The sequence below is a fragment of the Poecilia latipinna genome, unplaced genomic scaffold (assembly GCF_001443285.1).
Source record: "Poecilia latipinna isolate Pla-1442-1.1 unplaced genomic scaffold, P_latipinna-1.0 Scaffold749, whole genome shotgun sequence".
Lineage (NCBI taxonomy): Eukaryota > Metazoa > Chordata > Actinopteri > Cyprinodontiformes > Poeciliidae > Poecilia > Poecilia latipinna.
This window is the reverse complement of record NW_015113365.1, coordinates 12980-26261: the sequence shown is the minus strand read 5'-3', so window position 1 is coordinate 26261 and position 13282 is coordinate 12980. Positions and strand designations below refer to the sequence as shown.

The following is a 13282-nucleotide window of genomic DNA, read 5'->3' as shown; positions in this document are numbered from 1 at the left end:
CATATACTTATAGCAGTAAAAAAAATACATTGTTATGCTGTATGTACTTGTTTTATAATAATTGTTAGCCAATGTTTATCATTTAACATGGATTATCCTTCGTTTACTGCACTGTAAACATTAGCTGTTAAAATGTCAGCTCATGCTCACATAATCAGATAATTGATGAATCTTCACATCTGTTGAAAACCCCAACATGGTTCACAGAAGGAACAAAATGAGGTATGAATGCTTGATCTGTGCTTTGAGGTAATTTTTCCTTTTGCTGCGGTTTTTGTCCATTGTTCTCCTCTCGGTGTGGCCTACTTTGTTCTCTGTCAGATTATTGTGTCCTCTTTTGGTTGTCATCCTGGGAAGCTTTTAATTACTGTCAACCTCTTTTGTTTTTTGGTTTGTTTTTTTTTGTTTGTTTGTTTTTTTTTGCTTGTCTGCCAAGAGAAGAACCTTTGTTTTTCTCTTTTATAGACAAAGTCCTTCAGTTTTTTTTTGTTTTTTGTCCACCTGCCTCTAAGCTGGCATTTGGCTAATTTTTCATGCAGTAGACCTTTTTTCACTGCAGCTATTTTGTCTGGAAACAGAGGGCAAGCACCGACAATTTATTGAGGGCTGCTTTCCACACGGCTGCATTTCTCTCTTTAATTCTTAGATATTAAGTGAAATATTGTGCCCTTTATGCTGCTATGACTATAGAGATACTGATTACTTATTTTATGCAGATGTTTGAAATCATGCAGGCCTTAGTTTACTGCTGACATTTTTTACTTTTTTAATATAATTTGATCTTTTTTTAATATAGCAAGACCATCAAAAACACATTTTCAAGTACAAATTGATTGAATCACTTTTTCACACTCTTTTTCTCTCCTTGGTGTTTTACACACTTTTGTTTCCCAGCCAGTCATAAAAAATTCAAGCAAACATCGTTTGCTTGAATCATGTTTCTCTTTTATTATTTGACAACTTCTTTTAAAAATTTGATCTGGTTTTCAGCACAGAGCCATTTTAATTGTGTTCTGCAATAAGGTTATCTAACATTCATCTGTTCTGCTCAGAGTTTTATTTTTATATGAGAAATCTTTTCGTCTTTTTTGTCTGTGAAAATATCAGGAGGGAGCCGCATCACAGCCAAGAGAGAATTTCTCCACCCGCTCATTTTGACCAAATCTAGACTTTGAACTTAAGGACGGGTGCATTACTGTCAAAAATGAAAACTGGAAAAAAACTTGGGTGAAAATCTGAGAAGCTAAAGGAAGCCTTTGTGTTTTAGATGAACCATAGTTTGCCTTGGAAATAAAACAACAAAGTTTGTTGTTAATCCTTCTTCTGTCGACATTAGAAGACAGAAAAAACATCTACAGGTAAACCTGTAGAGTTTGTTCAAGTCTTCACCGTGTGAACACACTGTAACACTGTCAAATCTTTTCACTGTAAAGTTCCCTGAAAAATTTTTCAGGAAATTTTTCCTGTAAAACTTTTCTGGTTTTTTTTTATTTTCAATGAAAAGAAAAAAAGAAAAACATTTTTGTTGTTTAGGCAACAAAATAATTGTTGGCTAAAACTGATTTTTCAGGAGAATAGCTGGAGCTCAGTCTGATTAAATGGAGGGCATATGCTCATCTCAAGTGTCATGTTTTCCCACAAATTAAAAATTTTATCTAAATAGGTCTGGACTTTGACTGGGCCACTTTAACACAGATTTTCTTTGGTGTAAACCATTCTGTTTTGCGAACTGACTGTAAGTTTGATGTGATTATCTTGTTGGAAGGTTCTCAAGTCTTTTGCAACTATAGGAGGTTTTCTTCCCTGTCCTTGTTAAATGAAAGCATCCACACAGTATGCTGCTGCCACCTCCATTTTTATGAAACGTACGATGAGTTCCAGTTGTCTCTCACTTGGTGTTTCCAGATCGGCCAAAAAAAATATTTGTATTATCTTGGCAGTATTTAGCAGTACCTTCAATTGTTGCAGCTGTGATGGTAAAAAATGTAGCAAAATAAATTATTTTGTAAGGCAACCATCTTCCTTTCCTTCTGTGCCAAAGACAAAAACAAAAATCCTGTTCAATTGTCTCGTTCCCTATCAGGAGGTGGTGGTGGGGGAGCGCAGCAGGGGCGGGCGGCTCCTCGAAGAACCCAAAATTCTGCTGTTCAAGGGGAACACGTTCAGCCTCCAGGTGTCCATCCAGGACGTCCCGCGGTTACTCTGGAGCATCAAGCCTTTCACCACCTGCCAGGTTGGACTGTTTCCATCCTTGACTGTTGCGCAAAATGGCGAGAAGTGTTCACAACGAGTTTATCGGCGTTAAAGTCGAAACTGCAAGCGGCTCCGTGGCGACCATGTGCATGAAAAGAAGGCGCTCGCCCTGGTTTTCATCGGCAGCCTCACTCTTCCATCACACACACACCTTTTGCTTGCTTGGTCACATCAAAGCTAAAGGGCAGCAGCAGGGCACAGTAGGAGGCTAGCTATCTCACCCACACACGCACCATTACAAACTTAATTATGACTAGTAGGCAGGAAAACGCACACACACACACACACACACAGATATATCATAGTTATCTTCCTAGGGGTCTTCATGCTGCATGTTCTGTTCTGCCCTGTGATGTTTATCCCACCAGCGACATCTTATTAGCAGAATTAGCCCACCGTAGCACCTCCAGAATACCAACGAGGAAACCCGAAGACTCGACCAGGAAGACGGCTACGGGCTCTAATTCAGACATGACTGCCACCTAAAGCAGGCAGTTATAAGTGGCTGTCCTTTTCTGATGGGTCTGAAGACCGGATGATTCATCTGTACAACTGCGTTTTGACCCGTTCCGGCTGCAGCAGCGTCTGGGTCACGCAGCAGCGAGCGGCGGCAGCTGGAACAGCGTGCCCCAGCCTGCATATGCTCAGCAGATGTAGCTCTGCTTTCTAAAGCTTTGCTACATCTGAGGTGGAAATGCAGAGCAAACTGTGAGCGTTAAGGGATCTCTCGCCCTAATTCTATAATCACGACATTGATCCCCGTCTAAAGATCGGCATTAAGATACAAGCTTAGCAGCAGGACTGTGGAGGAGAGGAGAAGAATAAGACAATAAATCCTCAAACTAATGCAGTTCAGTAAAATATATATATTTAGAGTTGAGGTTAAAGCTCAAAATGAACTAGTTCTGATGTCGTGGACTTTGCTTTACACTTTTTCCTTCTCTTAACCAAGTGGTATGATCTGTAACAAACGTTCTGCAAACTAAACAGTTCAATGATTAGTATTACTCCTTATTTTTCCTGCATAAACAGTAGTGGGATGTAGAAGCTCCCAAGGAAAGAAATAAAATGCTGCCTTTTTAAGATGATAAATGTGTTTTTATTCTATTAATATGTTTTTCCACCTAAGAACGCCACTGTATAAAGTAAAACATCACCCTTAGCACTTGCCCCCAGCACCGCGGTGAACCAAATTAATGTATTATTGCAGTTGCCGTAATCTTACACTGTAATTTATTGTTTTGTTTTTTTTTGTTAAATGGAACCTGCAATTTGTTTAGTAGGAATATAATAACTTGTTTTCTGCAAAATCGCAGGTACTACGATCATTCAGATAAAGATTTGCTTGTGTTTGTACTTTTTAAAGTCGATCAGTGTGTTTGGAAATGTTTTATTGGTAATCCCTGAGCATCCTGTGTTCCTGCAGCATAAATATTACATGGCGCAGAGAGATGGATATTTCTGAACCCATCCTCAGACTGAGAAACATGACAAAACAAGCCACTCGAGTCATCATGCGTGTTTATCTTCACAAGTCAGGAAATGGCGACAAGCAAATAGGTTCTTACCGTAACGTCCATGTACATTCAGAACAAGTGGAATAGTGACAAAGCGTGCTCTTCACTTTCATTTATTTCTGAAAAATACTGAATTATGTTTCTCCTTTAGGTCTGACTTGTCTATTTTCAGTTTCCAGAATGTTAATGCTAAGAAGAATCTAATATAAAAGAGAGGAACAAAGGGCTGTAGGGACACTGATGGAGGTAGCAATGTTGAATCCAACATATTATCCCAATTTTCAGTTTCATTTGATTTAAAAATAAAAAATGTACTTCAAGGTACACACTGTTGGCTGTTACTTCTGTAGACAGAAAACATTTAGAGTAATAAGGGGAACGTTAATAGGTGAATCCTGACTTATAGAGTATAAATCAAATATTTATAACGGGTGCTAGCATTATGCTAGCAACATCTCTTTTTTTTTAGATTTAGCAGCACATCCTCCACATAACACCTGAAATTTCTCAAATTATTGCATTTTCTCTCTGTACAAGATACTTTATAACTCCCGGTGAAGCTTCTTGATTCGTTAACGTCATCGATCGGCTAACAAGGCCACTCGCTCACTCGTAATTAAGCATGCAGAGGGGCAGAGTGAGATTCAGAAACATTAGCCGACCCATGTCGAATTCAACGAGTCTTCCCGTCCACCCAGCCTAATCCCGTCATCCCGCCCCGCCCTCCGTCTCTCTCGGCTCCGCAGGAGTTCTCCTTTTCTCAGGTGTGGGCCAGTAACCGGTGTCCCCTGCAGTGTGCCTTCTCTCTGGAGCGCTACAGCCTCTCCTCGTCTCAGCTGTCCTGCAAGATCAGCGTGCGGCAGGTCACAGGAGAGGAGCAGATACTCCAGATCTACACGTCTGTCGTGGAGGTGAGCCGCACTGATGCAGCGCTGCGAATACGTATCTGAAAGACTTACTGATTTATTTATTTATTTATTTTTTGTCACTTACATGTTTCAGTTCGTCAAGCGAATTTTAATATCAAGCAGAAATGTGGAGAGTAAATACAGTTTTCTAAGCCAGCGTGGTTCAGTGGGAGACAGTAATCACCCACTGCACACACAAACACACTGCAGAACCTTGTTTAGCATGAACAGCTTGTTTCAGGTGATTGCACAGATCCTCAGTCGTATTTAAAGCTGAAGTAGCTTTAACAGAAATACATGTTTAATTATATATTTTTTTACATACTTGTTAAAACTCTCACTCTGTCATGACAGGATAGTATAAGACAGATAATCTGTGGAAAAGTCGAGCTCCACTGCCTTCTCCCAGTTCCCCCAGTCCTAACTAACTAACTGAAATATGTGGTTGATCACAGATTAGCATCGTTTGAATGTTAAGGTTATCTTTGGCTACATGCACACAGCAGGGTTTGATGCTCAATTCAGATTTTATTTCTGAAATTTTTTTTTTATTTTTTTTTGCCTGGCCTTTATTACTACTATTTAAATCAAATTTCTGTCTGAATGGTTTATGACCTCAAAGCAACCCTCATGCGCAGAAGACATCACACAGCAGGTTACGGAAATAACAGTGGATGAAATTTTAAAGTTTGTTCAGCAATGAAAACTGAGAGAACTGTTACAAAACCAGGACAACCCGGAGGAAGCTAATAAAAAGAAAGCACGACTAATAGCGACGGGCTTTTGTGGAGCGCCGACTGCAGCTTCTGCAGGGAAGTCTGTTTGGATGCAGTCGGAGCGAAGAGTGGTGGGATTGTGATCTGATGCGCTGCAGCGACAGACGTCTCTCTTAAGTTTGTAATCATAATTTTCAGCCATTGTTTGCATCCACATTTACCGCGTCTGGTTTCTTCTTGTGCAAAATAACGAGGCATTTCTCACATCGGTGACATAAAAGCCAAATGAGACCTAACTGTTGAGACTGCAGAGCTTTGGAAAATGTTGGATAAGTGTTCAAATTAGTACCATATATGGAAGTGACACAGATTGAATTTTGGGGGAAATGAAAATATCAGTATTGGGATGTTCAGACTGGAGTGGGAAAGGTGCGTGTACGCAGAAAAAAAAATAGGCAAAGAAAGCGGATTTGAGTCGCATTCGCCTGCTGTGTGAACGAAGTCTTTAGTCTGACATCAAAATTTGGTTGATGATCTTAGCATTCAATTGAACATTCAAACCTGTAGGAGGGTAAATACCAAATGGTATACATGGATTGTGATGTGATCGATCTGATTCAAGAGCTCGCTGAATGAACTTTTCTGCATTGTCTCGGTGACTCTTTGTCCTTCATCTTCTCTCTTTCCTCCTCTTCCGCTTCCAGAACGAAAAAGGAGCGGTTCCCTTTTTCACGCAGTCCGACTGCACCATCACCTCTCAGACAGGATCGAAGGCCTTCAAAATCCCCCCGTCCATCCGGCAGCGGATCAGCGCCACCTTTGACACGGCCAACGCCAACGGGAAGGACTGGCAGCTGCTGGCTCAGAAGCTCCACATAGACAGGTCTGAACGAAAGCCTTCACGTTCCACGCCGACTCCACTGGCTCGTCTTCCCATGAAGCTTCTGTTCTGAAGCGCAGCGTAACTCATTCCTCTGTCAGTGCAAACACAGCTCTCCTTCTGAATCGCGCGTTTAGGCAGGAATTAAGCCAGTGTCAGACTTTATCTTTCATCGCCTACCAGCCTTCACTTGCGCACCACTCTGCTGATTTCATTATAGATCTAAAACATGTACGTAGAAGGCGAGAAGGCAGGGGGGGGGGTAGCAGGGCGCTGGGGTCGACTTTAGCACAGTTTAACATACAGTAGCTGCAAAGCGGATGTGGTGCCTTGCAGAAATCTGAGGAAAGGTCTCTGACTGATGACAGCCCTGCCCTCTGGCGATAAAATGTGTTCGTGTTCGCGCTTCTCATTAGCAGCAGCAGCAGCTACGCCCGCTCCGTCTTCCCCCGCCCCTGCTGAACACTCAGGAGCTCGTGTCAGGTCAGTGTTTGTGTGGGCGTGGGAGGATTTTATTTATTTGGAGATGCGCTGATCTCCGCTTGTGCTTCAGAGGAGAAGTCAATAATCAAGTGCTTATTGCCACGACCGCTCTCAGATCTTTGCGGTCGGCTCGCGACTGCCTTTGTTTCTCTTCGGTTAGAGGAACGCGAGACGAGGGGGAAAAAAAAAAAAAAAGTTAACTGGGAAACTATGCGCCAACTGCACAATTAGGGGAGCTTTGCCTAAACGGGTCTGAAAACAAACATCTGTAGCTGAGAAATGGGAACGGATTTCAGAGTTGTTGTTTTTTTGTTGTTGTTTTTTTTTTACGACATAGTCAAACACGCTGAGAAGCATGTCATAAGAATGTCTCTACCTACTTAAGCTGATTTCTGTAATTATTTCTGTGAATGTGTGGGAACATAATGACATAAGGAGGATGAGGAAGTGGAAAAGAGAGCAAAATAGGAGACAGGCAGCAGGATGAAATGTCACTGTGATGAAACAGTGCCCTCTGTTGGAGAGACTTTGTAAGAGTAATGAAGGTAAAGAACAAATGTGAGTCTGTTTAAGTAGCCTCTGCTGGATGAGGGAACGGAAACTAATAAAAGGTCCTTCACATTTTAAAACATCTTATGTGCTTATCTAATCTGAACTTTTCATGCCTATAATTTTCATAAAGTACTAACATAGACAAAATTCAGTTTCTATAAAACTTTGAAACTCGTGCCATTTTCCTTTCATGTCACTGTTATGCACTGTTTACCCCAACGAAATACATCCTTAAACTTTTATTTGTAAAAGTGTGTGTGTGTGTGTGTGTGTGTGTGCGTGTGTGTGTGTGTGTGTGTGTGTGTGTGTGTGTCAAATTGTGTGAATACTGTTTGAAGGTGCTGCAGCATAAAGGCTGATTTATTACTTATATTTCAGAGGGAAAACACTTGTTGACGTGCAGCAATCTGCCATGTGTTAGATGAAACTATTGTGTTAATATGAAAAGAGAAAACGTCAAACAGCTGCACACTCTGCATTCCTTTAAATAAAATACATTCCACAATACCTCTGAGACTTGTTCCGTTTTAGAGTTTTGACTGGCTTGTGATGCATATATTACAAAGCAATATGGAGATGAGACAAGAAATATATATGCTATATATAAAACGACTGAAAGGCCCCACCTTGTCAAAAAAGGCGAACCACATTGTCAGTAAAAATGTCTCCAGTACGGACAAATCCTCTGTGAAGAACAAAATTTAAAGATATGGAGGATCAGCACTCTACAAATCATATAACTTCTTATAAAGCCAATCAATTAGATGTGAAACTCAATAAGAGATGGAAATGTGTAGACATTTTGTTAACCTTTATTTGAAGGGATGTGCATAAGACTGACATGAACACCATCATAAATACGACATAGCATCTGCTATATGAACATGAAGGTGTCTATGAATGTTTATGACTGAGATCTTTATTCGGTAAATGTTGACACTTTTAAAGCAACTTTGCATTAAAATTGTCATTATTTTTCTTCATGACAACAGTCATAAACATTCATAAAGACTTCTTTATGTTCATAACAGATGTTATGTCGTATTTATGACCGTGTCATGTCAGTCTTATGCACATCCCGTCAAAGTGTTGCTGAGATTTCCTTACATTTGGCTTTAGATGTAAAACGTTGAACTTTGAGCGTTTGACGTCACAGTAAGTTGTTGTCAAACTGAACACAGAGATGTGAATGCATCACACCTGCATCAGTCGATTTGATTCATCCATCATTTCTGATTGTCTTTTTATATTTTGTAACTGAGAATTCTAAAATAACGCACAAAAACAGCGCTTTGCTAAAATCTTTAAGCCTTTTGAAAGTTTTCACGTTTTTGTCACATTACAACCACGAGCTTCAACAGATTTTCTAATCCTGACTACGGGTTACCGGATTACCGTCGGCCTCTTGGCTGCTTGTGATTAATTATGTAATTTTTTTGTGAAACTTCTATTTTAAATCAAATCAGTTTTTTCATACAGTATTCACTAAAGATATCCTTCAGATGCACCTACAAGAAAAAAAAAAACATAATTTCTGTCAATTTATAGTAAAAAAATCCCAAACATCACCTCATTTATTTGACTGTGAATCTCTTTCTTGTTATAATCACATCATTTCCTTGATTTATTTTTAAAATGCATCCATTTCTCCAACCCGTAGGAACCTGGGCTACTTTGCATGCCAGGAGAGCCCGTCGTCGGTGATTCTGAGCCTGTGGGAAGCGCAGCACCAGGACCCCGGGGACCTGGACTCTCTGGCCAGCGCCCTTGAAGAAATCGGAAAGGTCCAGTCCCCCCGGGAGGCCGGCGCTCTCGGCTGCAGCAACGAAGACTCTGAGCTGACGAGACTCGGGTAGGGGAAAGGGTTTCTGGCGCAGTCCGAATCCCGACAGACCTTTACTGCATGAACGCCAACGATCGGGTGTGCCGACATACCCGCCGAGAGGAGGAGACTGTTACTAAAGGAACACCTCTGATAAACCAAATGGTCCACACAAGACACGATGAAGTCGAGGACAGATCGAGCGTTTGTGTTACGAGAGGTACCGATGCGTTTTGGGGAAAGGTCGTCAGCGAGGTGAACCACCTTACGACGGAGAAACGCCCCCAAATAAAACCTCCGAAGCTCAATCCAGCCGCTCGTAGTTTCTGATTTTAGACGTACGTGTGAAGGGTTTCCTTCAACCAGGACGGAGTCGTTTTCAAACGCACCCTTTCAGAACCAGACGTAATCAAATAATCCAAGTGGCCGGAACAACAAAAAAAGATATCCTTACAGTATTTTCTCATTCATTTTATAGATTTCTAATGAAACTTATTTTCTTCAGTGTAAATTCAATGTCTCTGTAGTTTTGATTTAAACAGGAAGAAAGATATAAAGCTTTTTTTTCCCCTCTCCATTCCATAAGGTCATAGACACTAACAGTGATTAGTATCTAAAAGGATACTCGTCCACTTGCTGAGACAATAATGGACGGATGAATCACGCTGATAGCTGTAATTTTAAGAATGAGCCACAAGCATACAGGAGGATTTTTCAACCGGCGGCAGACGGAGAAAAATATCAAAGCAGAGGCTGCAGAGGAGGAACGAGCTGATCTGTGCCTCATCTGGAAAAGCAGCCAGAGGTGAACCACTTACCCCCCAAAACCCACTGCACACACACACACACACACACACACACACACACACACACACACATCAACCCAACCCACCCTGTGAGTTCAAGTAATCAGCGTCTGGTTAATTTGGAGGAAATTTAATGTGTGACATGTGACTTCATCCCACACAGCCTTCATGTTTCTGGCACCAGTGAAGTGGGGTGTATTTCCAAGATCCCCGGGGCTTTTTTTTCTTCTTCTTCTTCTTCTTCTCCTCCTGCTATAGGTTGAGTTCAAATTTGGATTTTTGATGTGCGGTCAGAGCGGAGTCTCCTGCAGCCGGAGTTTGTCAATTACCACTGCATCATCGTCAGCCTCACCAGCAGCAATCTTCTGCTGACTCAGCTTTAAAAAAAAAAAAAAAAGTCCCTGCAATCAGAGGCTCCTTAGATTAATAATAAAGTGACTTTGTGTTCAACTCGGTGTTGGGACTCGCTTTCCATCTGCTTAACTCATTTACCTCTTGAAGACCAGGCGGCCCACATTACGGCGTGATGAAGGAATCTGGTGTTCAAATAAAAGATGAAACTGAGACCCCTGACATCCCCCCTTCTAATGATTTTATATGGAATTGGGTTTTAGATTTGTGAAAAAAAGTATATACAGAACCTATTGGTGCTGTGGAAGAAGCCTTAAAATAAATGCAACTTTTATTTCAGTGCCATAATCTTATGTTGAGAATGTAATTTGAGTGCATTTACTATGGAGAAATAATAGTTTATCCTTTCCTTTCACAAAACAAACAAGTTATAAACAGCTATGATGCCAGTACTCGTTTCATAATTATCATATAATTATTGTCCTTTAGAATGACCTAATGTTCAGTCACTTTTCTACCCAGAATCCACCTGGTTCACCCAAAGCATAACAGATCCTCCACCGTGTCCCACGTTGATGATTATTTAAAGGAGAAAAGCTCAATTTTTACCAAACATGGTTCCAATTAGAAACTCGCCACACTTTAGTAAGCACATGTTTATGTTTGTGTTGGTAGGACAGAAATGTTTTTTCTATCTTATGTGTCCAATAGTTGCTACGGAGATCCCAGGAGATTAGTCTGTGCTGCAGTTTTCGTAACAAAAAGCTTTATAGTGTTTTTTTGTTTTTGTTTTTCTTCATTACTGTATGTGGAAACAAGATAATTATCCTACATAAAGGCCAGTGGCAAAAAAAACACAGCCTCTGTGGTTCATGGTGTTTATACAGCATGAAGTCATGAATTACTTATTAAAAGTTCCCAGGCACACAGTGGTCAGCTTAAACAGGATATTATACCTTAAAATAAGTAGAACATTTTTTTTGTTACTTTATTAAATAAATGGCTGAATTTTTCTAAATTTAATTGAAGATTTTGCCACTGCTATGAAAGGTGAATTTGCTTTCAGGTTTTTTTTTTTTTTTTTTTTTTTTTTTTACCCTTTTTCCCCAGGAATGACACAATGGCTTCTGGAGAGTCAGTAATTGTGGAGATAATTGTGCTCACTAAAGTTGACTTGAATAACTAGACAAGTGGAAAAGCGGTTTTTAAAAACTCTTAAATCCCTCAATGAGGTCAATCCTTTTCCACTCGTAGCTTTTGAGAAAGAGCTAAAACTCTCAGGTGGCTACTAGCTTACTCGCTTGTTTATCTTGGGATTTGTTCTGGTGATAAGGTTGGAAACCTGAAAACCAGCAACCAAAAATCTGACTGATCTCAAAAGATTAAAGAAAGACTCTTTAGAGAATTTCCTGAGAGCTCTCCTTGCGTTTGAATGTGGCGTTGCGAACAGGACGGATTCCTGGTCTGAATCTGTCACGGTTTGCAGTCGCAGAGGTAAAGGAAGAATGCAGATTGATGTGGTTCTTCTGGCTCGGCAGCAGGAACTTCTTGCTGATTTGTGCATTTATGGAAATAACTTGAGATATTCAACCACACGAGTGTGCATTTCATTCAGCAACTGCTGAGACGGGGTTTCAGTCAGGACTGCGTGATGGAAACGATGTGAGCCTGCAGTCAAATGCACTCTATACAACACCACAGAAAAGCGAGCTCATGGCTTTACTTTTCATAATCTCCTCTACATATCACTATGTAAAAAAAATATATATATATATATAAATATATAAAGATTTCACCTGGAATTCAGCTCATCTGTTGAAACATGTAGAGCGTATCTCTAATTGGACTCAAGTGGATCTTAAAGCTCAACAGTTTTATTTTCTGCTGAAGTTTATGACGTACAGTGCCTTGAAAAGGATTTATAACCAATAACCCTTTTTTTAATACTAATGTTAGGTTACAACCAATACTTTCATGCTGGCTTATTGATATTTTAGTGCATAACTAAATATAAAATCTTAAGAAAATACCTTGAAGTTAGAAGTTAGTGCTTAAGAAAATGTTTTCAATGTTTTTACAGTTTGGATTGCTCCATTATTCATAGATATTTTTTAATAGATTAAAAGTATTCCAAACCAAACAGTATCTCCCCATGTAGAGAAGTCATTTTCGTTCCTTTATGTTTGTACTTTACTATTTTTCTGCTATGTGGTGCTAGCTGCTCTAAGTGTGTCCTGATTTTTGTGGCATAGGAAGCTCCTGCCCTCAGACGGCCGGTGAAAAAAATCTTAATTTCTTTCCTCATCTGAAAAAAAATGTCTAAAAATAGAGGGGGGAAATATCCTAATCAGACAAACATAAGTCTCAATTCAAATTCACTATTTGATTGATGAGCTGCTTTTGGGCTCTTAGTGAAGATTGAGTTCCATTTAAAGGGACAGTGCTACGTAATGACTTTTTTGAGCTTTACGTCATGTTGTAATGTTGTTCCCTCATCAAAAAAATTCCCGGAGTGTTGCCTTGACTCTTTTATGCATGGTTGAGAAATCATTTAATCTCCCATGGCAACCATTCAGCTATGATAAAAGCTTGGTTGGATCTAGCTCCGCCCTGAAGGACGAAGCTCCTCCTCTGGGCTGCAGCTTCTGAGCCTCTGCCTCACAGAGCAGTCTCAGCTCCTTCAGACTAGCAAGCAACAATTAGCAAACACCTGGTGGAACTCAGTGAAACACCTGTAAAAATCTTGCTAAAGGGTTAATTTAGGAGTGTTGCGATGACTTCCTGTTTCAAAAAGAGCAGGAGTTTATTAAAGAGACAGAGACCCAATTTTAAGGTATTAAACTACAAACTCGAATTTCCTTTGTCGTATTTGATACATAAAGTGTTTTTATAACAACTGAAAGTAGCATAGTTACTTGGTTCTGCTATAAAATTGCACTATGTGCCTGGAAAATACATAATATTGGCTTTTACAATACGTTAGAAGATTTAATG

The 13282-nt window shown here is 40.1% G+C and overlaps 1 protein-coding gene across 2 annotated transcripts in view; it reads left to right on the top strand.

The window, feature by feature from the left end:
* The window catches only part of unc5da (unc-5 netrin receptor Da), a 226422-nt gene extending 215179 nt beyond the window's left edge, over nt 1-11243 (top strand). For both annotated transcript variants that reach the window (XM_015045841.1, XM_015045840.1), the window contains exons 15-18: nt 2084-2233; nt 4517-4681; nt 6099-6277; nt 8970-11243. In XM_015045841.1, coding sequence (XP_014901327.1) covers nt 2084-2233; nt 4517-4681; nt 6099-6277; nt 8970-9165 — 690 coding nt within the window. In that variant the 3' untranslated portion in view covers nt 9166-11243. The remainder of the gene's footprint in view (nt 1-2083; nt 2234-4516; nt 4682-6098; nt 6278-8969) is intronic.
* The last annotated feature ends 2039 nt before the right edge of the window (nt 11244-13282 follow it).